General features: G+C 37.0%; 1 protein-coding gene across 4 annotated transcripts in view; it reads right to left on the bottom strand.

Annotated features, from left to right (window-relative positions):
• Positions 1-27,698, bottom strand: part of Myo1d (myosin ID) — a 340,584-nt gene that overhangs the window by 222,385 nt on the left and 90,501 nt on the right. For all 4 annotated transcript variants that reach the window (XM_063249626.1, XM_063249624.1, XM_063249625.1 and 1 more), the window contains exons 3-13: positions 26,955-27,048; positions 20,816-20,981; positions 19,452-19,505; positions 17,771-17,866; positions 16,836-16,952; positions 14,690-14,893; positions 12,113-12,258; positions 11,748-11,862; positions 7,023-7,193; positions 3,482-3,552; positions 139-213 (exon numbers count right to left, since the gene is read on the bottom strand). In XM_063249626.1, the coding sequence (XP_063105696.1) occupies positions 139-213; positions 3,482-3,552; positions 7,023-7,193; positions 11,748-11,862; positions 12,113-12,258; positions 14,690-14,893; positions 16,836-16,952; positions 17,771-17,866; positions 19,452-19,505; positions 20,816-20,981; positions 26,955-27,048 (1,309 nt within the window). The remainder of the gene's footprint in view (positions 1-138; positions 214-3,481; positions 3,553-7,022; positions 7,194-11,747; positions 11,863-12,112; positions 12,259-14,689; positions 14,894-16,835; positions 16,953-17,770; positions 17,867-19,451; positions 19,506-20,815; positions 20,982-26,954; positions 27,049-27,698) is intronic.

Genomic DNA, 27,698 nt, shown 5'->3' with positions numbered 1-27,698 from the left:
CCAGTAACTTTTTAAACATTATTATATATTTTATATTCTATTTTTCATTATTTTTATATATTATATATTTTATATTATATAGTGCAATATATGTCAAAGAGTTTAGTGCAAAGATAATTAGGAAAATATCAACCATACCTGTTATACATAAGGCGCTTGAAGTCTTGAAATAAAGTATCTTTATTTTTATCAATAAAACCAATGACAGAATAGCTAACAGAGAGAAAAAAAAACAGAAACCATGCATTATTTCCCATACAAGAGCACATCTAAGCTTCTCTAGGAGTCAATAAGCCCTTAGACTGTTAATTATGCAATCAATCATCTAAAAAGCTAGTATTGTCCACCTAGTTCCGAGTTAAAGGACACCCAACTTACTAAGGAGAAGAGACTCTGTTTCTCCTTTTTAGAAGGAAAGCCAACAGTAGCCTCATCATTCTCAGATAATAATCTTCTATAGGTTGTTGCTTACCTCAAAAGATGACTTTTAAAAAGATAGCTGTATTTATCATTCAGCTTTCTTAAGATAAAAGCAACACACGGGGACTAATCGTCTCATCTGCTGCGAGGCCAGTGACTCACCTAAGTATCACTCAGTGTTCAGGGTAGGATAAAAGAATCCAAGAAGCACTGCAAAGGACGGTGAGAAATGGGTAAGCAGAGGAGAAAAAGGCAGGCAGATCACACAAGGAAGCAGACAGATGAAAGGGTGGGAGCAGGCACATGCAGAAGCTCTGGAAAGAAACAAGCCTGGAACTCAGGACTGGAAGGAAGGGGAGAGTAGGGGGTTCACAGTCCAGGTGAGATGGTGCCCACAAGAAGAGTGAGTGTGGGAGCCGCGGTGCTGGGGCGGCTTCCAGGAGGAGCACACTCCATGCTGGGTAGAAGAGGAACCTTGTTGTATTTAAGAAGAGGCTAGAAGTTTAGCAAATAGTAACTCTACTGACAATCTGTGGTTACAGTTTTCTGTCTTGCCCGTCTACATTCTCTTCCTTGACAATCACAACACAGTAGAAAATTCTCACTTCTCTAGTGCTGATCCCTTGTCTTACATATTTAATTCTCCAAAAAAATGCCTTTTTTTTTGAGACAGGGTTTTATGTAGCTGGCTGGCCTTGACCTCACAGGGATCCTCCTGCCTCTGCCTCCTGAGTGCTGAGATTACAGGTGTTTGCCACTATGCCTGGCTTGCAAGAAAATTCTTTTAGGCTGTGCTGCCCATAGACACTTGAAGGACACCATGTCCAAATTATTTCCTTACCTATCCCGACCTAGGTCTTTTTCCTAATACCTTCATGTCATTTTTGACTGAATTTTTGAGATCAAGTGACTCTTTTTTTTTTGGTCTTTTTCCTTTTTATCGGTACCGGTGATCGAACTCATGACTTCCTGCTTGCAAGGCAGGTGCTTATGCCGCTGAGCTAAATCTCCAGCCCCGGTCAGGTAACTCTTATTCAAACCCAAACAACTCAAAATTCAAGTACTTAGTTTGGATTTCAAGAGTTACTGTGAATGATCTCAATCTGTTTTTCTAGTAGATTTCTAATCTGTGCTACAAAATTGATTAACTCCAACTAAACCCAACTAAAAGGACTTAGCTGCTACTTCCTAAATATTGTTTAGCATTTTTCCCATTTCTTTACAAAATAATTCCCAGCATCCAAAGATGCATCAGTCTCCCTGAGTTTACCAAAACATCTAAGAGTATTGTACTGTTTCTTTACTTGAATTCTTGCTATTATTCATATGACATTCAGACCACCTTTTATTGCAGGAATATGTGTATTATATGTGTGTTTGCAGAAATACACAAACATACATATATATGCTTCTTTGCAGAAAGGCACCATGCTTTATAAAGTATTGTGTACACAGAAGAGAGTAGAAAATCCAGAAGCAGATTGAAGGGCTGAAGGAGAGAAAGAGAAGCCATAAGCAACGATTATCGGCATTCTGGACTGGGAGTCTTGTTACACTGTCTGACTTCTTCCATAAACCTGCTATGTGACCTTGGGTGAGAATTTTACTTCTTTGGAATAAGTCTACTACTCTAAAATAAAGAGGCTGGACAGGCAATGTTGTGTGTGTATGGGTGTCTTCAGACCTCTGTCCGGCTTCACATTTATGCTGTTTTGCATTATGAGACAGAGCACTACATAAGTGAGATTTGGATTTTCAATGAGTATCTGTATGGTGCTGGATCCTCTCTCCTTGGTACTCTGAAACCTGGCAATAGGACCAGAGAAAGTATGATCTGGTGCCACTTTAGCGCTGATGGTCAGTTTGACAGTTTGACAGGTATAATAATTTTAAGGCACATTATCTTACGATTCTAGAGTTTTATTTTAAATAAGGAATAGCTACTCAAATTCTTCAAATGTCTTTTCAGTATTTACAGAAATTATTGTTTGCTTTTTTCTTTAATTTCTTCCTATAATGGGTTACATGGAAAGAATTTCTAATGGGAAAATAAGGAAAAAGGAAGAAAGCACATCAAACAGTATAAAGAGCAGTGTTCAATGAACAGAGAACACATACAAAATTTAGTAGGCTGAAAAATGATTTCCTTCCTCAAACAAAAGATTCCCACATTATTCCCTAGAACCCAGGAATGTACACTTCTACAGTAAAAGATGTGGTTATACTTGAGGATCCTGAGAAGAGCTTATCCTACAGTATTCAGAGGGGGTCCCAAATGTTTTGACAAGTGTTCTTTTAAGATAAAAGCATGAAGATTTAACTGACACATGAAAGAGGAGGAGGCAACATGCTACAGAGGTAGAGACTAGAGAGATGCACCCAGAAGCCAAGTAATGCCCACAGCCACCAAAAACTGGAAAAGAGGCCATATTCTCCCCCCAGCAGCACCTCTAGAGGGGTGTGGTCCCTGTCAATGCCTTGATCTGATCTGGGCCCCAGAACTGTAAAAGTGTATCTTCTTGGTATTTTAAGAGACTGATTTAGGATAATTTGTTATAGGAGCCTTGATATCTAAGATATTTGTTATAGAAGCCTTGCTATCTAAGACATCAAGGTAGTTGTATTTTTATATCAATCTCTATTTTTACTGCAATCAGAAAATGTCTCATAAACATTTTAGTACTTCAAATATATTTGAAAAATAATATAGTAAGAACACTTTTGCTTATGTAGTTACCCAGTTTACTCTTAGCTCTTCATAAAAAAAGGGTGATTAGCATCTCTGAACCTTGTCATGCTGTTTTTCCTCTTGCAATATACATAATATGTGTCCAGTAAAAGTTTATAAAGTAAGGGATGAATTGAGTTATGCCATTTTTTTCACAAGTGAAAAGACTGAAATATACTGGCATATGAAATGATTGGAAAATGCAAATGAAAACAGCTGACAGCTTCCCTGGTTGCATTTTCCTAGGTGAGGCTGCATGCAAATATGCTAGGTAATGAAGATGCTCACACCACAAGCAAATCACCATGCTAGGCAGTGAAGAAAAATACTCACACTACATCACCTGCATAATGCCGGATTCGAAAATCTCGATCAAACTCCAGGATTTTGTCTGAGGCACAGAGCTAAGAAATCAAGAAGGGAGAATATTTTGAAGACACACATTTTCATATTCCTAAAGGTGTAGTCTATCCTAATATAGGATGATCATATCACAAATCATATCATGAATGAAATCAGTGTATGCGGCTTGACTTAAATATCTGGCTTACATGGTCCACACTGAACTCTTGTCAGAAATCCACATTGCTGGACTTCATTTGCTGGCTACATCTGCAGTTAACATCCAGTGACCAAGTCCTGGACAGTGGAAGTGAAGGGTGGCTGCTTCAGGTCCAGGCTAGTGTGAAGTGAGTGACCCCCTTTGTACCAGCTGGATGCAGAGGGTAGTCCTCAGGGGAGGGGTTAGCCAGATGTTGGAAGAAGCTTGGGTCCTTGATTAGAGGGACAGTTACTTTCTTCTGACACTCAAATCTTGGTTACTATCTTAATGCAGCCCAGCCTACTCTGACTGATACGGTATCTTTTCCCTAAATTACAAAGATTCACTCTGAGGGCTTACTATTCACTAAGCATATACATCTGAAGCAGCCCTCACGATCTGCACTTGAATAAGTACTGTATTAAGATCTTTCTCATACACACATGGAGGTTGAGGCTCACAGAGGCTAGGTCAGCGATGACAAACCTTTTAGAGATTTCAGTGATAAGAAACAGCTGGCTGCAGCACATGTGCCATAGGTTCACCACCACTGGGCTAGGTAATTGGAACAAGATCACACAGCTAGTAGGTGGTAGACCTGCGAAGCACTCCTGAAACTGTTATAATGTTTATGCTCTTCTGTGTACACAGTAGACTGGCTCATCTGTCTGCTGGGGTGGGACTCCTGTTCAGGTCTTCCCCTTCGTATAAAGTCAACCTTCAACAGCTCTTTCTCAACTCTCCTCACTTGGGAATAGTTTTATGGAAGGGTGGTTTCTGCATGGCTCTGAAGGTCTGTGTTACTTCCTGCAATCTTCCTTGTTATATCAGCCCTTAGACTCTGTCAGCCCTGTGAAGGATCAATACGCAGCCCATCGGCTTTAAAGTAGAAATCTGAAAATCCATACAGTACCAAGTATGGTTACATACAAAAACCACTCAGATTTTAATGTCCGGTAACAAAAAGTTCCAATCAGGATGGTGAGCTCTGCATTGAGAATCAGACTGCTAATGGCATAGTCTCTTAATCTGACAAGTGAGTAATCACAGGAAATTAGAGATGGACTTCTGAGGTTCAAATTTTGGCTCTACCATCTCCTCACTCTGTCTCCTGTAATATTGCTTTTCTCAGAGAGCTGTTACAAAGGTTAAATGAACTATGGAGACCAAAGCATGTAATGTACAGAGGAATTATTACAATATGTATTTTCTTTTCTTCTAACTAACCCCTTTTATAAAACTCTTTTATTTATAAAATTCTTAAGGCAAAAGGACCTGAGGGAATATTCTTACATTTGGATACACTGTAAAGTTTTAATTAGTCTGAACACAGAAAGTTTTAGATTTTTTTACTTATTTTTAGAAGTTATGTTTTTCTCAATTAATTTTTTGTTTTAAAATATTTTATTGGTTATTGGATCATCTGCATGTTTCTTCATGATAACTTTAATGTATAAGAAATTATTTAGCTCCTAAATGTAATAACTATTACAAGCCAGAAATTCTTTTTAATATGTCACTAAGTCTAATTAATCAGTAACTAGGAGCAAAGGACATTACATGGCTCAACAGACAGGGCTAATGGCATTTATTTAATAAAAAGGTTCATAGTGAGTAAAATATCTTGACAGCCTGGTTATTTCATTTTTTCCCCTTTATTAGGCAATCTGAGGACTCGTTTTGGGGAAGCCAGAAGAAACAGGCAACTGGTCTGAGATTTGGGAAATCAGGGTTTCCATTGGGAAAAAAAAAGACATCTCTACAGATAAATTACTGTTTAGCATTTTCTATCAACTCAAAGTGGCAAGTATTTAAAAGTACTATATATAACTGCTCTTAAGAACAAGAATACTTCACAATACTTAGTTGACGAATCTAATTCTTGTATATAAATGGCTAAGGTGAATGATATCACAATGAGATGGATATCATTTCACACAAGATTAGTATTCATTTATTCAAATGAAGATTTAAATAATATTTTTTGGTAATGTCTGTAATGGCTCAATTCAACTTTACAAACATTGACTGAGTATCTATCATCTGGTAGACACAATGCTGGGTGAGTCTCCAAAACCTGAACTGTGATTACAATGAACATTTAAAAACTATCTCTCAAAGACAGGACATTTGCCTGGGCAGTTCTGGCAGCTTTAAATGTGTCACTCTAAATTATTCAGGTTGCTTCTAACTTTGCACACTGTACTGTCCCCAGCATGGAGGACTATACTTGAAAACAAGAGGCATCCATTAGATATCTGGGGTACAAATTGGGGAATGACTAAAGGAATACCTCTACAGTTCAGATCTGTTAAATCAAAGATCTATCTATCGTATTTGGAGGTCAAATTGTGGCATATTACAAGTCAATTCTCAGTAACAGATCAAGGAGAATATTTTACAAAAACTGGCCTGAAATAAATATTGCCTAGAAATCAATTTCTTGATGTTCTATGCTTTGTCTAGTTAATTGTGGAATTTCCTTGTTCTGACTATGTAATTTCAAAGGGACAGTTAGAAAATAGATTTATTCATGTTAAAAAACAGCAGTGCAGAGGAGCAGAAATGTTTGTCCCTTGCCTTACAGATGTGAAGCAGTAGGAATCTGTTTTCCCTTCAGCTTCTGGTTGGAAGACAAACCTGTATTTGTAGGGGAAATGGGGTGAAGATGGTGTGTCCTTCCTTAAAACAGATTCTAAACAAATACTAATGGTAACATGCAAAGTCTGGCACAAAGTTCTGAAAACCATAGTTGCCACCAATTATTACAGAAATGCAGTTTCTTTATGACATTTTTAAATTGTGAAAAATACAATTAAAAGGCTTCCTCTTACTGAATGAGTTGCTCTGTAACAACCTGAATTACAATTAGATTTTGTGTTTTCAGAAGTCACATGGTCTAAAGATCCACGGCAGAGCACATACCACATTTTGTACATGAGGATTACAGTAAAATCAAGGACAAAAGCTCGTTTCTGTGCCAGAATTATCAGATGCAGGGGTAAAATTCTAGCACTCTAACGAGGACTCTGCACCTATTGGTTATAAATGACATCATGGTTTCTGAAGAATCTTATTCATTTTTCCCATTTCGAGCACATAGGATGGTCTGGAGCTCCCTCTGCTGGACACTATGATTTTATCAATCTTGTCATTCTATAAACCAAACTGGCAGAATTTAAGACAGCAATTAATCAATTAATGGATGTGTATGGCTTCTCTTTTTATTAGAATGGACAGTCTTTGAACTCAGCATATATGGTCACTTAACTCTTGAACAGTGGGCAAAATCTTACATACAAATTAAGAAGAAGGTTGTATTAAATACACTACCTTTCGGCTGGAAAAATGGACGTGTTTACCCAATTTACTGTTCAGAGCTTCCAGGAACATTTCATCGGTGACTTTGCCAACATTCATGCAGGCGTCATCTAGGATTGCAATGATGCCCTTGTGCTGCTGCTCAACAAGGTCCACGATGATCTGGTTGTTGAAGTAATCAATCTGTAAGACATGGGAAGGAAGCAATGTTCAAGAGGCCAGGTCAGGTGACACACAAAGATCATCCCCACCTTGTTTCAGGAGCTCAGGTAAAGCTGCCCTGATGTCAAATGTGTGACTGAGAATACCGAGGCCGGACACTAAAGTCAGTACGCATTCTAATAGATGTCTACTTTACAATTCCTTTTCTTGGGGGTGGTGGTGAGATTGAACTTAGGATCTCTGAACTGAGCTATCTTCTCAGCTCTTTTTTTTCATTTTGAGACAAGGTCTTGCTAAGCCACTAAACTGCTCAGGCTGGGCTCAAACTTGTGATCCTCTTGCTTCAGCCTCCTATTTAATTTTTTCTTAACTTTATGACACACCTTGTCAGACATGAGGATAGCTCAAGTCATAAATTCTAAGCTCAGCAACATCTCTTCCCTTACTAACCCTGTCTTTAGATCTCAGCCCTACTCCTTCACACACTCAGTCCCCCAATCGTTTTGCCATGAACCATAAGATCCAGCTTCCACCAAGTGTCAATCAATAACCATAATGTATTATTTGATATTCTATTTGATAATGAAGTTAAAATATTATACAAAACTTGCAGTTTTACTCATATGAGGTTGAGCAACTAACACAACAAAAGCATTTCTTCCAGTTTTCTGAAAGTTAAACGCATAAGTCTAACAGAATTCTGACATTTTCTGAATACACTATTTAAAAATGATTCCGAGATGTAAACATCTATAAAATGTAACACTTTTCATTTACTTTTATGAACTGAATGACGTTATAAATAACTTCTGGTTTTTATCAACTTCAGTATATAAAAAGGTTGGGCAAAAATCTTCCATTACATATGTTCATTCTGACGATAGCACACCTTTGATCATGCATGCATGGAGAGCACTCTCTGGCCTAATGCAGGCAAGCTGTGTGTCACAAAAATGGGCAGTGTATTAGCAAATATTTCTATCTTGGGTGTTATGTGTCCCTTCTCATACAGAATGTATGCTCTAAACTGAGCACTGTGCTCATCAGCTTCTGAAGTTCTTGTTATAATCAAACATTGAAGTGCCAAATATACTCCTATCCCATGCTTTCAAATCCTAGGAGTTATTTGACTGTGGGTTTCAGCACCATTCCTAGTGTTGTGAGTTCTCATTTGTCCCATGAACTTGGAATGTGGAGAACCCCTGTTCAAATAGTTACGTTTATTGTAGGTATCTATTACATTTTCAAATAGAGAGGAAAGTTATTTCTATCTCTGGATAAAATATCCTAAAAATACTCAAAAAGCAGGAATTCTACATAAATAAGAGCTGTTTTCTTAGATTTTGGGGCTACAGAACTGAAGACTAAGTCTTTTCCAGGACAAAATTAAAATTCCAATTATATTAGAAGCTACTGATGTTTGGTGTATACTCTGCTAACTCTTAGGCTAAGTTTAAGGCTGCTTCAAACATTGCTGAAAGACATGGCTTTCAAATCACAAGTTACTCCAACAACCTGGCATTCCCTGGAGGTTTCTTAAGGGTTACAGGGAGCCAGGAGAGATGTTATGGAATGACAGAGGGACACAGGACTCTGGTTTCCCATTCCCTCTCCATATACAATGTCTCTGTGCAACAGATTTATCTGCTATACCTGTGGAATCTGAATAACAAGTTTTGTGATGAAATCTGCCATAAAATCTAAGCTTCAGTTATATCATATACTATATAATAGACACATTCTTAGAAAGTTTTATATAAACTTAATTGAATTACATTTTAAACATGCTATGAGTGTGCACTTAAGTGTCAAGTTCCCATAGTTAAAATGATCTGTAAAGTAAACCATCAAAAGCTTTTAAAATGAATCTGAGGGATAGCCAGACATTATAAACCTCATAACAGAAGCTGAAACACAGTCCATGAAATAGGGTATGGGAAAAAAAAATCCAGAATCCAGTCAAGACTTTAAATCTAATGACCAATGTAAAGGACATACAAGAAACAGAAACATATTAAGTGATACCTCAGGAATGAGATTAACAAACTCCAGATTGTGGGAACCACCACAGAACAAATGCTCTCTCTTTTCAACAAAACATTGTAAAAGAGGAAAAGGAAAGGAGACACAGACAAAGAGGGAGGGAGACAGGGAAGCAGAGAGAGATGGGAGGAGAAAATTCATAAATGTAGAAGAAACCTCTCTACCAATCACAATGTAAAAACTTTACTTGGATCCAAATTTTTAAAAAACTGTAATCAACAACAACTACAAGGCAACTGAAGAAATGTGAATATCACCTGGATGGCTGATAATGTTAAGGAATTTTTGTGATAAGAATACTGCCGTTATAATTTTCATCTTTCAGAAAACATACTGAAGAATTTACAGAGGAAATAATGAGATGTTTGAGATTTGCTACAATGTATCCGGAGGACACATGGGTAGGGTATAGACAACATGAGAAAGATAGTTACTGATAATTTAAGGCTGGGTGAGGACAAATGGAGTTTATTCTAATATTTCTCCTTACATGCACATTGGAAATTTTCCATAATAAAATAATTTTAAAAACAGTCACTATGTTCAGAAGTTTGGGGTTTTAAACAGGAGTACCCTAAGGGCTGGGAATTTAGCCCAGCGGCATAAGCACCTGCCTTGCAAGCAGTCAGTTGTGAGTTCGATCCCCAGTACCGATAAAAAGGAAAAAGACAACAAAACAAAACAAAACAAAACTCAAACAAACAAAAAAAACCCCCAGGAGTACTCTATTAGAAATTCTAATTTTGATGGGAATTTCATGTAGTAACTGTTACCTTGGGGTTAGCTTTGGTTCTCTGGAACAAATACTTCTTGGTCTATTTAGCTAAGAATTTCTGTGTTTTCAGCGTTTTTGATCCTTTTCAGATGTTTGTAACAGCCTATTATAACTGCTACTTTTCCCTTCATCAACTAAGCCTATAGATTCAACACTGATTGTTAAAAGATACTTCTGACTGGGACCATTGAATCAAGTCTAAAGAACAAGTTTTATAATGAAGTTTGCTTTTAAAAAAATGGAAGCTTTGGTTATACTGTATACTATACAACATACTCTTAAGTTAATTTAAACTTAGTTACATTTCATGTGTGCTATAAGAGCTCATTGTTTAAATGAAACTAAGGTAGCCCTTATATGAAGCAACTGACAACTCTTGGGTTTATTTGTAAGTAGGTAAAATTTTCCCATGTCATATAGGCTTTTTACTGCTATTACACTGGATACAGAGAAACAAACACTGACTTTATGGTATAACTAGACGATAAACACAAACTTATAGAAACTTGAAAGTTAGCACTTCTCCAGACCATTGCTGAAACTATTTTAAAATACACTAAGAAAAATTACTCAGTCTCTTCTGGGCTGAGGATTTAATGATAGGCAACAAGGAAGCCAAGCAAGTCATTCCTTTCAGCTGTGATCTGTGGGGTTTGGGATCTGTCATTCTCTCTGACTATATCTGACAAGATTACTTGCTCTGGCTATTATAAAAAGTTTATAAAAAGCCATGACCAAAGAGATGATAACTAAAGAAAATAAATGGAGATGTAAGATAATGCAGGTATCCCAACATGCAAGTTTCAGAGAATATGACTGTCATTAACTGACGACAGTGAAATGCCACTTAGTTTACAAATTTTGAAGAAAAAAGGAAAGAGGGAGGGAATAAAAACAAAATTTGGAAACAAATTTCTACAAATTTAAGGTAAAACAACTTACGAAATTTGATAAAAACACAGTGTTTAATTTTTTTAAAATGTTGCAGTAAAGACACATTGCTATGAATTTCTCTCAAAACACTGCCCCTAGCTTTGACATATTCATCCTGTCGTTCTTGCCTGAAAGTCCTATATCATTTCCTTCTGAGGTATGACAAAGAATACTGTACAGTACACACAGTTGCCAAGTACCATCCAACAGAAAGGCAGGCTCATAAAAACACAGCAATATGGCCTCATCCTCTTTATTCACTGGATTTAGTACCATGTGATTCCTGGATCTTCCCCACAGTCAAAATAAACATGAAAAATAAACTTTTTGAATTGATTCAGAACTTGGAAGCAGCCGTGACAGTGCAACTAAAGATACCCATGAAAGAGGACTTCCAGAACTGCTTCAGAAAGTGGCAAGAACAACAGGATGTATATTCAAAGTGGTGGGGAGGGTCTTGAGGGGATTAATGGCATGTGTTTATTTAAACATTCACTGTATACTTGGATCATACCTCATACAAATGCTACTAAACTCTAGTAGACACATATGAACCAAGAAGTGCTTATGGTAACCAGACATACAGTGACGCTATATTTATTGGTTGAAAATCTGCATGTTCTGGGCACTAATGAGTGAGTCTATCAAACTGTAGAAATTCACCAACATCCATGCAAATGAACTGGATTTATATATTCCCAAAAGGAAAGCTAAGGTTCAGATGTTTCAAGTACCCAAGGAGATCAAGAAAGACCTAGAAGGATAAGCTCAATATGCTATCAGCAGCACATGAGACCCAGGAGATATTTTCCAGCAGCACTTACATGCTTCCACGGGATGCCTTCCCGCTGGTATTCCTCTTGTTCCTGCTTCAGGACCAGCTGAATGAACAGCTGCTGCAGCTTCTCATTGCAGTAATTGATGCAGAACTGTTCAAAGCTACACAAAAAGGGATAAATTAAGATTAAACAAATAAAACAAAAGGTTTTATTTATTGATTGATTTTTCCTGTCTTTTTCAGACAGGGTCTCACTATGCAGTTCAGGCTGGCCTTGAACTTCCTCTGTAGCCCAGGCTGGTCTTGAACTTCCAATGATTCTCCTGCCTCAGTCTCCTGAGTGCTGGGATTATAGGTGTGCACCACCAAGACTGGCTAACAATAAGGTTTGAAGTATCTTAACCAGTTTACCTGTTGTTGTCAAAGATTTCAAAGCCATAGATATCCAAGACACCAATCACGGTGTTTTTCCCGTGGATTGTGGTGTCATAGTTCTTGACCTCAATAATGTCATTGATGCGAGTGACGATCCAACAGAAAAGGCGCTCATATATTGCCTGTGAGGAAAATAACACTGTAACTCCTTGCCTGCTTGAAAAAGAGACCTCTTTTTGGATTTGTGATGTCTTAAATTCTAGTCTACCATTTCCTTACTATTTAGTATAAATGGCTTGAGTATTTTTTTCTTTTGCAGTGCTGGGATGGAATCTAGGGCCTTGCAAATGCTCTACCGCTGAGTTACACCCCCAGTGCTCCTAAAATACTTTATTTTGAGACAAGGTCTTGCTATGTTGCCTAAGCTGGGCTTACACTTGCCATCCTTCTACCTTAGTCTCCTGAGTAGCTGCGATTATAGACGTGAAATACCATGCCTGGCTAGTAATTTGGACTTTTAAACAACTATCAATTACTGCATATATCCCAACTACATTACCAGGCATGTTCCCTGCCCTATTATGTTGATAATATGCTTATTTCCTTGTATAAGCCACATAATTGTTTCATTGTTAATTTCATCAACTCTAAAATGCCAAATTAATAGTCTACTAAAATTCTGAATTCCAAAACCAGAAATACTGAATTCTAATCCTAAATAAGAGTCTGAGAATCAAACACACACTCACGACCTAAAGACACGCATTCTAAGATGCCATACAGAGCACATACATGTCCTGATACACCATGATCTGTAATGCCATATCTTTATTTTTTTAATAATTTAAAGAGAATAAAACCAACCAAAATAAAACAGAAAAAAGCCAATTAAAACAAACTGTGCAAGTGATACGGAATTTCAAAACAAGGTAACAGGAAATCAACAATGAGTATCGTAATGCCTCTTGTCTTCAAAATAGCTGCCCATCAGACATAGTAAAATCAAAACAGAACAGAATAGAACCAATAAAAAAAAATGAACGCAATACAGGACTTCAACCCAAGATAACATCTTGTTTGATTTTATTATATCTGATGGCATGGACAGCTATTTCAAAAATAAGAGATATATTATGGTAGCCATTGTGGATTTAATGTTACATCTTTAGAAAGCCCTTTCTGGCCTCCCCGCTCCAGACACCCATTCTCTTCTCCTGTTTTCACCACCCTTTATTCTCTAACCTTCTCCAGACTTCACTGATGTTCTATTACTTCACTGACATGGTTCACCAAAGAACCCAAAACCTCTGTACACATACTTTCTTATAGTATATGAACATCTCAGCTTCTCCGTGTCACTCAACCTACTTTTCTACTCTCAAAATACTTTTCTCTCTGGGGTATATAATACCATCTTTTCTTAATTTTCTTTGCTTTACTGGTTGATCTTCAGGGTGACTTTTGGTAGGCTTTCCTCCTCTACTTGACCTCTAAAAACTGGAGTTCTTTCTCATTCTCTTCTCACTCTTTAATACCTTTTGAGTTATTTCACCCAGTATTCAGTAAGACTGATATAATCTGACTCCCAAAAGTGTTCTTACCACCCAGACCCAGACCCAGACCCAGACCCAGACCCTGACCCAACTGTCTGGCTCCAAACTTAGAGCTTGACTCTATCCTACAGTGATTTGTAAATGTTTCATACCCACTTCAAACTCATGTCCTGTCAGAATTCTTAACTTTCTTCACCTCTGAAAACTGTTCTTGCCCTGCTTTGAGCCCCAAATAAATTGCACAAAATGCTTAGGAACTCATTCGTTCATTCAATAACTATTCGCTGAGGATTTACCTCATACAGTTGGTTGGAGACACAGCACTAAGTGAACACAAACACAATTTCAGTCTCCAAAAGGCCTAGGGAGCAGAGTGAAGGAAAATATATGTACATACATCCTCTCTTTCTGTCTCTCATTTCATTCATGCTAAAAAAACAGTGCATGGTAGCTGAGGGAAATCTAATATATTCAGTGCTGCAGGGGCATGGAAAGCTTCTTATAGGAACTGATGCTTGGGCTAAGATCACCAAAATAAGTAAGCAGCAGCAAGGCAAGAGGTGAGAGAGGACCAATCCATGCAGTAGAAATAGCATGTGAAAAGGTCCTGTGACTGGAAGGAGAAGGGAATAAGAGTAACTTGTGAGGCTTCCAAGAAGACTAAAGTGCTGGAATGAAGAAAGGTGCCAGAAGAGAATATGAAATGAGGCAAGAGGGGCGGACTGGAGCCAGACCATGCTAAGATAACATCCTTGAGTCCCTCATTCCCATAGTTTGTTAGATTTGCTTTCCTGGCAGTGTCACAGCTCGGGGTTTCACTGAGCCTGTGATGTCCAGAAAGTCCCAACAGTGAACCTAACCACTGAATTTGATTTGGTTTACAACCAGTTTGGTTTGCGACTAGAACTGTATAAAGAACTAAGCTTGTGAACGGAGATACACTGTCGTTTCTAAGAGCCTCAGGCTGCTGTCCAGGGATGTCTGGAGACCTCTTGTAGGAGTCTGCCCATGCCACAGCTCAGATCCACTGCAGGCTCATAGCATGCAACTGAAATCTCACCTTGGCAAAGGCGTCTCTGCCGTAGCTAGCTTCTTGCTCTGTGTGCTGCTTGTCGATAATGTCACGGCCTGTGGCCACAGTACGGAAAAGAAGGGCTTTCTCCACCATGTCTGTCTTAGTAGAGAGCAGTTCTGCTATGATGGATACCACCTTGCCATTCTCAATAAGAGGTGTGTCACCATCCACTACAAACTTTAAATTTCCCTGTGTCAAAAAATGAAAAAAACACATGTCCATTGAAGTTCTGAAACTTTATGTCAAGAATGTATTTGTCAATTTAAATACAATTCTAGTGACACTATGTATGGCAACATTAAAAAACCTACACTTCACCTGTTGTTTCTCTCTTCTTTAGGCACTTTTCTGTCTTTTGATTTTCAGTATCTGGGTTTTTTTTTTTTTATTATTATTCTTTTTCCTTTTTATTGGTACTGGGGATTGAACTCACGACCGCCTGCTTGCAAGGCAGGTGCTTATGCCCCTGAGCTAAATCCCCAGCCCCTCAGTACCTGTTTTGATAAAAGTTCTACATTTTTATGCAATCAAATCTATGGATCTTTGCCTTGGGGGTTCTCTTTCTTATATGTCACTTAGACCATTCCAACCGCAAAGGTTTAATGAATATTTGATATTTTCTTCCAATACTAAAATAGTTTTTTCTTATTCGTTTAAACCTTTAATCCACTCGACTTATTTTGGTGTGTGTCGTAAAGTAACAACCTAAGTTTATTTTCAGATGGTTAGTGCTTTGGCAACATTTATTGAATAGTTAGCTTTTCCTTCAAATTTGAGATGACACTATTCATATATATTAAATTTCCTAAGAGTCTGAGTTTATTTATATTTTACTCACTTAATAAACAATGCTTATTAACCAACTACCAAATGTCTAGCATGTAAAACAATCTAGGGCCAGGCATAGAGCTCAGCAGCACAAGCATCTGTCTGACAAGAGCAACGTCCTGAGTTTGATTCCCAGTAAAACAAAACAAAACAAAACAAAACAAAACAAAAAAGCACAAATATTGATTAATTTGACCTGGTACTTAATTTGTACAACAAACTTTAAAGTGTTATAGCTTTTACTATCACTTTAAATTTAGAATTAAGTGTCTTTCTCCTTCTACCACCAAGCTATTCTTCTTTGATATGTTGTATCTTCTTACAGGCTTATTTTTTCTCTTGCCAAAATAGTGAGCTCAAGTTAAAAACAAAATAAAATCCATACTTGGATTATTTATAATCTAATTTGAAAACATGAGACAAATTAATATATATTAGTCTTCCTAGTCAGGAATATTTATTTGTAGCATATATTGCTATATAATATTTTCATATAGATCTATACCTTCTGCTTGCTTGTTTGTGTTTTGTCTTTTTGAGACAGGGTCTCACTATGTAGCTCAGGCTGGCCTTGAGCTCACTTTGTAGCCCAGAATGGTCTCCAACTTGTAACAATCCTCCTGCCTCTGTCTCCTGAGTGCTGGAATCACAGGCATGTGCCATGATAGGCCTCTATACATTTCTTGATTCAGAGTTAAATCTTGTTATATTAAAATGAAAGGTAATTTCTGGCTAGATTTGAATCCAGGTTGACACTGCAAGGTTATATACTCACAAAATTTTGAACATCTCTATACTAAGGGTAGTAGGGGAGCCCAGCACAGGGCTGCCTCCCTTCTCGGAAGTCGAGGGTCTGTGCACTGACTGCTCCGTAGTGCTAGCGCCACAATGAGCCGGCTGCACCTTTCAGGCAACCATGCTAGGCTCTGGGGCTCATTTCTCAACCTAAGAAATGAGATGATCAAATCCAACTCTAATTTATTTACAACTCTATGTTTCAAATGCCATTATAAATTCATTCCTTTAGTAGTAACATCATTGCTGAGTTATCGTCTCCTTGAAATTAACCAATTCAAGGTTTGATGATAGGGGTAAAACAATGAGTTAAAACCACAGTCCTGAATGGCTTGAAAAACCCCAAAATAATGGAGACAGTCAAAGAGTAATGTCTTGAAAATGTGAGCAAAGTTTTCTCTAAACAAATTACTTTTTAAAATTTAACTGTAATGCAACCAAAATCTTTTGAAGGAGCATTCTGCTTCCCTACGAAGAAAATGTATTCTGTGAGGTATCCCCTACTCACCAAGTGGAGAATAGCAGCCAAAATCTTATATACGGTTTGAATCTCCTCGGGTTTAAAGCCAATTACTTTCATGGCATCAGCTACTACTTTGAATTCTGCAGCATCATTGATAGAAGACTAGAAAAAAAAATGGAGAACTTAAGTCACCAATATTTCACATGAGCATCCAACTCAAAAGAGGGCACTCCTGGGTTTGACTCCCTGTATGCCAACCAAAACCAAAACAAACAAAAAAGTTGTTACCTATGTTTTCCATCTCTTATTCTATGCATTTATATACCTTCTCTCTCACAAAACAGGATAATGTAATTACTACTTTATAATCTACCATGAACAAACTAATGTATTATTAGTGCCGTAAAATGACAAGCAGAAAACTAATTAGAAACAAAGAGCAAAACTGTGCCTGCTTATGTGCACGCAAGCACTTATATAGAGAGGAAAAGGAAAAAAATGGATAATTCTGAGAGTCGACTATATGGAAATGCCCCAAGGTCAAAAAACTATTTCTAGGATATATCAAAATCAATATTAGAAAAAAATCCAAAAATGCAGTGAGTAGAGAATTAAAGTGCTTTAATTCAAGTTTGTCTTACCAACCTGCCTTTGGCTAAATCACATGAAATCTTAGAGGCAGACTTCCTAGTTCTGCTAATATTTTTATAGTATCAAATGGAATAGGATTAAAAATTAAGAGAATATAGAAACTTCTATATTCAGATGTTAGATGGTGACAAAATACAGCAATAGATTATTAAGCAAAGTTGTCAGTTCAATAATGTAATGCATCTTTGTATTTGAGAATTTTAAAAATAGAGAATAGAAGAGACATTTATCTGACTAAAGGCAGGAAACTCAGTCAGATAAATATTCAGTGTCCCTTCTGATCTTTGTCTGATTCTATATCTGAGAAATCTGTGAGAGGAAATTCTTACCTTTAATTGAGCTCCAACATGAATATAGTTGTAGGATGAAAGGGATTTTTGGAGATGTAGAGAGCGTAGTATCTGCTCTGAACCTCCTTGGAGTAGCTAAAGAACATTTAATTGGGAATAAATTGGTAAAATATAAATTGAAACTAAATATATCAAATATCCTAACAGCAGTTATCTAGCTTTTACTTATTTTCAGATCTTAATTCATTTAGGTCTTTCCATTTCTAGCTTTGAAGTTTGCATGTTTTAACCCTCAATGTCATCAGTTTTGAGGAATGCTGTCACACAGTCATGAAGAAAGTCACTTAAAAAGTCTCAGCTCATTCACAGATGTAATCAGTGTGGGAAGTTCTTGCTTTGAATGTGGTCATGTATAAAACAGAGTGCCTTGCTCTGAAGTGGCCATTTTCTTAGTAGTCTTATTAAAGAGAAGATACTGCTGTGTGTAAGAATACAGAATAAATTAGGCGGTGTAAGAGGCATCAGCAGACAGTCGGTGGTTAGTCACACGTATGACGAGGCAGACTTTCCTTGGGGAAGGAGGGCACCTGGGAGCCATGATACCAGCGTCAGTTTATCACATGTAAAAGTCACAAGGGAAGTTTTGAGTTCTTAAAATACACAGCTCTTTTGTAATGGGTAGAAAAATGTTTTATTGAAAACATGGCAAACTTTCAACAAAAACACAAATACAAAAGTGATAGCCCTTTTATACAGAGCATGACTTTGGAGGGCACTGTGTTCAAATTCTCCATACTAAATTGCATGCTTTGATGTACTTGAAGGTATAGTCATTAGATTTTTTAAATTAAATTTTTAAACAAATATACTAGCACGTGTATAAACAACTGAGTAGTGTTTATTAAAACAGCTTCCTAGCTGGATTCAATATTGTATTCAATTGCACTGTCATTATTCAATCACCTTCAGAGAAAGTTTACACATGGAAACCAACCCTATTCATTCACAGTTTTATTTTGTAAAAATACAAAATGATACTGTTTAATTTGATTACCCAACTTATTTATTAGCCTTGGTTTATATCACTTTGGGTTTTAAAAATTGTAATAATGTATCATGCTTATTCTCTGCAGGCAGATTTGCCAGCAGGAGAGATATTTAAAATGGTTTGTTTTAGATTCTAATAGCATTCCCAAAAGCAGCATTCAATTTTTTTTCCTATGCTGTTTTTCCCTAGGATGGGATATAAAGAAGACTATTTTCTCTCTGAGTTTATAAATACTGGTTATTTTTAAGGTAATCATATTGCTTTAATAATTGCTAAGAACAAAATAAATTTGTATTTATTTCATCTCTCCCAAATATAAGAACAAAAGTTTCAATTCAAAATAAAAATAAAATAAATTTTATAACTTTAGAATGTATCGTGGTTGTTAAACAGATATTTGCAAGGAAATGTGATTTTAAAAAAAGGAAATATAAGTGATGCTCAACCTAGCAGTCTTTGATTGGCTAACACCTGGCAGCTCTTACAATGGTTGTACAAATCAGATCACTTAAGATCCAAGAGGGGAAGGGTGTACGCATGTGTGTTACCATGCACCATGTGTGAGCTAATGTAAGTAAGAGAGGTACAGGACAGGGCAGAGTACAATATGAAAATATTCATTTGCTTCCCAATGGTGCACATGATCAAATCTCTTCATTACAGATTACTAACCTGATAGAAAGAATGAAAGCTTCTTTCTCCTGGCTGTTGCACAATCACTCGAGACTAAGAAAAAAACACATTAAAATGGTTCATCTAAAATTGTACTCACAAAATAAAATGGAAGCCACATTCTTAAGAGTTTGTTTGTTTAAATCTACATACAGTACACTTAAATGCCCTGAAGACTCTACATTGTACTCATTTAAGACTAGGCCTTTTTAACTTTCCGTGGCAATTTTTTATTAATTCATTTTTATTGCTTAAAACAGAGGTCACTAAACTTTCTAAAGACTAGAGGTGTTCTGACTTATTTTTTTAACTCTAGAGTCTCTAGATGGTCTCTATATTCTCAGCATTCCTCCCTCTGAGAGTTTCTAGCACTTCAAAGATCCATGTCAGTTGAGCAAGTTCAGTTCCTAGGGACCACTGTCTTAGATGGTTCAGAAAGAAAGACTAATATTAGAAGAGGGCTCAAAATGTGTTCAAAGTGATTCTTTTTTGAATATGTACATAAAGTGAAGTAATAACACATTCTGGGGGGAAAAAGACAGATAATACCAGGCATTTTCCTGTCACTTTTCAACTGACTGATAAATTATTCTTAAGAGTCTGACCTTAAAATGACAAGAGAAAACAGATTATTCTGTTTTATATTGCCATGAAAAATGTTCTGCAGTAACTATGACAGGCAACCCCTTAACTGCGAAGGCATCATCAGCTTAGGTCACAGCATAACTTGAGATGGAGACTCTACTTGTAAACTCAGTCCGAATGCCATGCGTCCTCGAAGTCAGGTGCAGTGATAATGAAGATTAGTTAGGACATAAGCTCTTGGCAGTCCCAAGGGGAAAGCTTTAATTGAACTTTTCTAGAGACTGGGCCTAACATTCACATAGGCAGATATAAATGTATTTTAAATTTTCACTGATCAAATACAGTATGCTTCCTAATTAGGAGGTAAGATCATGAAATACATACATGGTGCTATGAAACAGTGAATGAAGAGAATCTAGAAAGAAATTTCAAGTTAACTGAAATTAAAATGGATGCAAGACTATGATGGATAGAAAAACTAGCCCTGACTGGTTCTAAACTGGCTTTTGGTTAAACCTTATCTGAAAGTTGGCACATATTCGTATCCTTGCCCCCCTACATACACACATCTAAATCAATATCTAAGAAGTTGGTGACTTAATATTGTAAGTACTAGTAAAAGAACATAAAGGGCACTACTGTATCACAGGAAGCTAATTTGAGGATAATAAACAGGATTAAATGTTAGTTTAAGGCAATTAAATGAGACTCTACATATTTAATTATTTTTAAAACATTTAGCACATAAATACTACCCTCCGAAATTAAGCACATTTTACCTTCTCCAATAAGTAGTTATTGATATGTCCACCAATAGGATCTCCCTTGAAGTCAAAGTTGATGTCCATGTATTTTCCAAACCTGCTTGAGTTGTCATTACGATTGGTTTTGGCATTTCCAAAAGCTTCCAAAACGCAGTTGGACTTAAGCAACATATTCTTCACTCTTTAATACAGATACAAAAAAGTCACTGAAAAAGGTTTCAGAGACTAGGACTTTTAAAAAACTGCATTTTACTAAAACACATGCAAACATTTACACAAAGATGCTGACTGCAGTACTGTTTCAATATTTAAAAATACAAACAACTGATGTGGTAACCAATGGGGACAGATAAAAATATATTTTTGCTCCTTAATAGTGGAATGCTATCAAAAATGTTAAAAACAAAGTACATTATATATACTGACATAGGAAGATGTTCAGAATATATTGATGAACATGAAAACAAATTGAAAATCAGTATGTGATGCATGCTTTTTTGTGTGTGCGCACATGCAGTTGAGGGTCTTGTGCACCTACACAGTACATGTGTTAAAATCTGAAGGCAAAAGCATGTCACTCTGGTAATTTAGGTGAGAGGTTGATGAAGTGAGCAATGGTGAGATTTCAAGGAGTTTTTACTTTCAACTTAACTCTGTAATGTTTTGTTTTTTTCTTTCAACTGAACACATTTCATTTACATAAAACATTTAAAAAGATATGCTCTGGCTCTTTGCTGGCTCCGACTTGCTGTTTGCAACCGCCATGAACTGAGGCCCAGCCATGCCCGCCTGCCTTGGAGCCAACTGACTGTGGACTGAAACCTCCAAAAACTGCTCAGAGATAGTTTCTGGAGAAAGCTGTGATGAATTTTTCAGTTCAGTGAGAACATTAAAGGGACTTCAGGAGAGAATTTAGTAAACTCTGACTGAATACACTTGGAAAGTCTACACCTGCTCTAGAAAGGAAAACAACCCACTTCGAAAGTTTGCACTACTGGGACTTCTGGGAAAACATGGCAGACAGACAGCAGAGCCTACAGAGGCTCTCTGAGATACTCCGCTTAGAATCCAGGAATAGTGCAGTGTGAGGAGTCCTAAGCAAGGGGAGATGTACCCTGCTGACCCAGGAATGAACTAAGCTAAGAGAAACCAACTGGAAATGAAATCCTGGTGCTAAATCAGGAACAGATAAGGTCTCAGCGTGGAAGCTGGAGCCCACACCGCTGGAAGCCACGATTTGAATTTCCTGCTGCCACTGCTGTGTCTGAATCGGCACAGCAGGAAGAGAGACACGTGAAAACTCTGAGAGGGAACCAGCGAAAGGAGTTGAGAGTGGGACTGGCAGGGAGTGCTGCATCAACCTGTGGTGAGTGAGCGGGGACCCTATGAAAGGGGACCCTTTCATAGAGTAGGAGGCTTCAGCAAAGGACATACTGGGTCTGGGCAGACTTGCCAGAACAGGACGCTGCAGTGACTATAGTCGCATATTCCCCTCTCAAGCGGGATTGGTGAGGAGTGCTTGGCTTGGGTGACGCCGCTGACTAAGACCCAGTGAGCTAGCACAAATCAGGTACCAGTGCCTGGAAGTGCACCCTAGCAGTGAAGCCTTTGGTAGGCTGACCTGGAGGGGTGACCCAGCAGAGGCTGCCCAGGTCTGTGTCCCCTAGTACACTGCAGTGGGGGGGAACACCTAGCCTGGCGCAATTCAAACAAACTGTAACAGACAAAGAGAAAAAAAACTGGGCCTCCTATACTCGCCTGTATGGAAGGAACAAAAAATATGGGAAGAGGAAGCAACAACAACAAAGGGTCCTCAGTCCCCAATCCTGAGAACACTGATCCAGGAAAGGTGAATGGAAAGGAGAATGAGGACAGAAAACATGCAATATCAGACATGGCACCAACAGACATAAAGCGATATCTCCGGAGCCTCATAGACTAGTTCAAAAGTGAAATATTTAACGAAATAAAGCAATATATAAGTAGAATAGTTAGAGAAATGCTAAACACCGCCTAACAAAAAACAGGTGGTGGACTGGAAGAACAGAAAAAAAGGGGGAGAATTGTTTGATGGAGAAAATAGAGAAAACATAGAATACATGAAGCAGGTTCAAAGAGATTACCAGGAAACTAAAAACTCTATCGAAAGCTGACATAACAACTTGAAAGAAACTAAGGATAGATTATCAGAACTGGAGGACAGATTTGTAATGTGGGAGCATGAAATGAAAAACTTCTTAAAAATAACAAGAAAACAAACAGCAATAATACAAAGGCTAGAAGATGATAAGAGGATCTATAACTTAAGAATTAAGAATATAAAAGAAGAAGTAGGGACACAAACAAATGGACTACAAAAGCTATTCACAGAAATAATCCAAGAGAATTTCCCTAATTTAGCAAAAGGTAAAGATACTCAGATGTATGAGGCATACAGGACCCCAGCCACCTACAACCCAAACAGAGCTACACCCAGGCATATAATAATCAAAATTCCAGAAATCCAATATAAGAACAGAATATTAAAAGCCAGAAGAGACAAGAAACAGATCACTTACAAGGGAACACCCATTAGAATTACAGCAGATTTCTTGGCACAAACCATCAAATCACAAAGAGTGTGGGAGGAAATAATTCAAGCTTTGAAAGATAATAATCTCCAGCCAAGATTGATATATCCTGCATAAATGTCCCTAGAAATTGATGGAAAAACAAGGTGCTTCCAGGATAAAGAGGAACTAGGGGAATTTGCAACCACCAATTCAGCTCTACAGAGAATACTGCAGGATATTCTAAAAAAGAAAAATACCAAGATTCCAGAAACAATGACAGAGAGGCCACAATGAATGGAGCAGAAAGTGAAAAGAAGACAAATTGACAACTAATGACAGAAAAAGAGCTCAACAGAAATGAGGCAGAGAAGGTTGGATGGTAGGAACAGCTATTTTGGAGAAAACAAGACATCATAATAGCTCATGCTTATTTAATATCATCCTATTTTGAAGTCCCATCAAACTTTTATTCTTCTGTCTCCATCGGTCTTAACAGGTTGTATCTTATTGGATTTTATTATATGTGATAATATAAGCAAAAGCTTTTATAGACAAGGAGATTATACAGAAACCATTGTTCATTTTCTGATAGCTGGTTCTAAATATCCTGTAATACTGTCACTCTCTTGAATGGTTTTACATTGTCTGGATATGTTTGGTGCTACAGTATACGAAATTATATTCAAAGATTTCAAGGAAAGACACACTATGGTAATTACTTTTATGTCAGGATATCTTGTGGTAAAACACTATTTTGCTTAAATTGTTATGCTTTGACCTGCACTGTTTTGTTGTTATGCCCTCTTTTATCTTAATTTCCCTTTTTTAATTATTTACTTTTTATTTTTATCTTTTTAATTAAGGGAAAAATAAAAAATAGCAGGATACATTATAGTAACCCACTTTGATTTCCTATTAACTTGATTTGAAACCCTGTATTGCTCTCACCATCTTGTTTTGACTGATTTTTCCCTATTCTGCCTTGCTTGATAGTACCAAGTTCGAAAGTATAGGTAACAACTGTGAAGACAATAAGATTCATTATGACACCCATTCTGGTTGACTATTATCTTCTTTTAAAGTCCTGTAATGTCTCCAATGTTTTGGTTTTATTCTTTATTGTTTTGTTCAATTTTATTATAACTGATGATATAGGCAATTCTTCTTAAGATAGCAAGAGGCAGTATGGTAACCATTGTTGATCACCTTGTATTTTGTTTTTACATTATCTATTATGTCCATCCTTTTGATTTGACTGACTCTGTTCTGTTATGTCACATTTGGTTTTATTCTCTTCAAATAAAAGTAGTAAGAACTATGGGAGTAATAAAACCCAAAATGTGTAATTGTCATTGTACAAAAGAGAGGAAAAGAAAGTGCTCTAAAAAATATAACTGCATATATATTTAAGTGTATAAGATAGATAACCATATTACTGAGTTTTGTTGAATCATTGAACAAAACTGTTTGCAGTCTTACTGTTTGAAAGTCTACTTTATAAACTTTAATTTTGTAACTTGAACAACTATTTCTAAGATGATAATATGTAATCTATTAACTTGTGATTCCTTACTGTTTATTCTTTTTGAAATTCTGTATAACTTGTACCCTTTTTCTGTTTTTTTTCTTTTTCTCCTTAAATAAAATTTTTTAAAAAAGATATGCTCTGAAAAGAAGAAGAGGTGATAGAGAAAAGATAAGCCACTTTAAAGTATGTGTTTATAAAGTTTAGAATGTCGAGATTTTATTGCACTTAGTTATCCATCATAAATTTAGTTTTTACTAATTGAGAATTGTTCATTATTTTCTTTAGAGCTGTATGTGATCTCTTCTTCATAGCAGTCACGTAATGCATTCTTATTTTAATGGATGCTAACATTTAGTAGACAAGTCCCTCTCAATAGAAACATCCTACCTTCATGCATCTCCTTATGTCCTTATTTGTATTTCACTGACAAAATCCTCTCAAGAGTCATATCTACAGAATTAACTGTGGCTTCTGAAATAACCTGATACAGCAGATCTAGTTCTTCCCACAGAGAACATAAATGATCCTTCATCTCCTCATGATTGAAAGTACTGTACACTTCCAAAATTTGGTGTCTGTGTGGGGGGTACTGCTTGCTTCTTAAAAAGGGAGCTGTGATAAGCCATTAAGATATTCCTGTGAAAGACTAGTAAATTTACATTTGTCTTACTGCACTAGACAGTACTAGAATCAAATAGGTTCTCTGTACTCTCCCAAGCTCCCAAGGAAATTAAGAAACTCCATCAAATGTTGGCCCCTGTTTTATTAAACTGCAAAGTCAGAATCAGAAGTGGGGATATGTCAAAGTCAACTGTTCTAGCAATTCTAGCAATTCTGCTCAACTGTGATGAAAAAAGAAGGCCCACATAAGGTTCTTGAGTGTAAATTCTCTTCTTTCACATCAACTCAGTATCTTGTCTTTCTGTTCACAAAACAAAAGGCTGTGATGTGGACATGACATGTAATTCTTCAGTAAATTAATATTCAGCTTTAAAGCAGCCAATTAGGAAAACATTTTTTTTCAAAATAGCTTCATTACATGAAAAAAAATAAGTTACATTAGTTTATAGCCAAATACTTTAAAACCCACTCATTTATTCCTTGCATATTTATTAAGCAAAATAGCCTAGGAGCCAAAACTGTGTAAACCTGGGGTCCTAGCTGGGTGTGATAGTACATGCTTGTAATCCCAGCACTCTGGGAGCTGAGGCAGGAGTATAAATTCAAGCGTGGGCAACTTGGTGAGATCCTGTCTCAAAATAAAAATAATTTAAAAGGGCTGGGAATAGCTTGATGGGAAAGCTCCAGGTTCAATTCCTAATACTAAAAAAAAAATGTGGGGGCTGGGGATTTAGCTCAGCGGCATAAGTGCCTGCCTTGCAAGCAGGCAGTCGTGAGTTTGATCCCTGGTACCGATAAAAAGGAAAAAGACAAAAAAAAAAAAAAAAAAAAAAAAAAAAGTATGAGGCCCCAGATGGCACAGACTGGCTTTACTGATCATCTCACCATATGCAGTGGCCTGGGATGGCATGAGATCCTTTTAGAAGGAAATCTTCCTGGAGTTTCCCCAGCAGTGGTTTCTGGTCATAACAATGATGGAAAGGCATGGGTCTGCCTTCCACAATCCTGCTTCACTCAGAATATAATTTAAAAAAACAAAGAGACAGGGTTGGGATTTAGCTCAGTGGTTTGGGGAGCTTGCCTGGCCTCACTACAAAACAAAAATATTACATCACAAAGAGATGGGAACCTTGCTTAAATAATAAAACCTCCCAGTGTAAATTATAACAATTGTGCTGACCCACAGTTATATATTACAATGGAGATACTTTCAATTGGCTCAGAGTAGTCTTTTAAAAAATAATTTGATAAGCTTACCTCAGTAGTGTTTTTCTATTAAATAACAAATCTAGAAATGGACACAGTGATACAAATAAAAGTCGAGGCACAATATGCAGTCTGATAAAGTAGATGAAACATTTAAAAATGCTAGGCACATGCAGTGTAGACCTAGCTGAACCTGTACAGAAAACAAAGCTCTTTTCAGTTTCCTCCCACTCTGCAGTGCTCTTACCTTTCAACCTCTGCTCTCTGGCTGGGGTTGGTGATGGCTGCAATGTACTGCATAATGTACTTACTGGCTTCCGTTTTACCAGCTCCACTTTCCCCTAGAGGAAAAAATTTAACATCACCATTGAAACCAAGAGTAAAGTAATTTCCATAGAATAACTTTAAATTGTGGTGTAATTCATTTAAATTCCCTGTGTTGCAATTTTTTTTGCATTTATTTTGTCATACATTGATTCTAACAGATTTGAACATGTTGGGAGAAAAACTATTATAGAAGTAAAATAAAGCACAGACCACAAATCAAGACTTGTTAGGAAAACAATATCAAGGTATGAATTGTGGCCAACTGCTGGATGTGGTGATGCATGCCTGCTCTCTATGAGGCTGAGGCAGGAATTTGAACTCTGCCTGGGAAACTTAGTGACTCAGCAAGATCTTGTCTCAAAATAAAATAAAAAGGACTCAGGGTATAACTCAGTGCAAAAGCCTTGGGTTCAATTCCCAGTGCTGGGGGAATAAACTGTGATAATCTAACTCTTTAGAGTTTACCACTAGGCAATGATCCTTAAGCCTAGTATAAATAAAATAAGGTAGTGGGATAGTGGACACCGCTAAATTCATATAATCTTATTTTTGATACTTTTTCATTTCAAAGGTGATAACATAATTGTTTTTTTAAAAAACTAAATTTAGAGCCAGGTGCCATGGTGTACAACCAGAAAACCAGCTAGTTGACAGGCCAAGACAG

Source organism: Cavia porcellus, unplaced genomic scaffold (genome assembly GCF_034190915.1).
Source record: "Cavia porcellus strain 051 isolate PalLab524CR breed Dunkin Hartley unplaced genomic scaffold, mCavPor4.1 scaffold_6, whole genome shotgun sequence".
Classification (NCBI taxonomy): Eukaryota; Metazoa; Chordata; class Mammalia; order Rodentia; family Caviidae; genus Cavia; species Cavia porcellus.
This window is presented reverse-complemented; position numbering and strand designations above follow the sequence as displayed.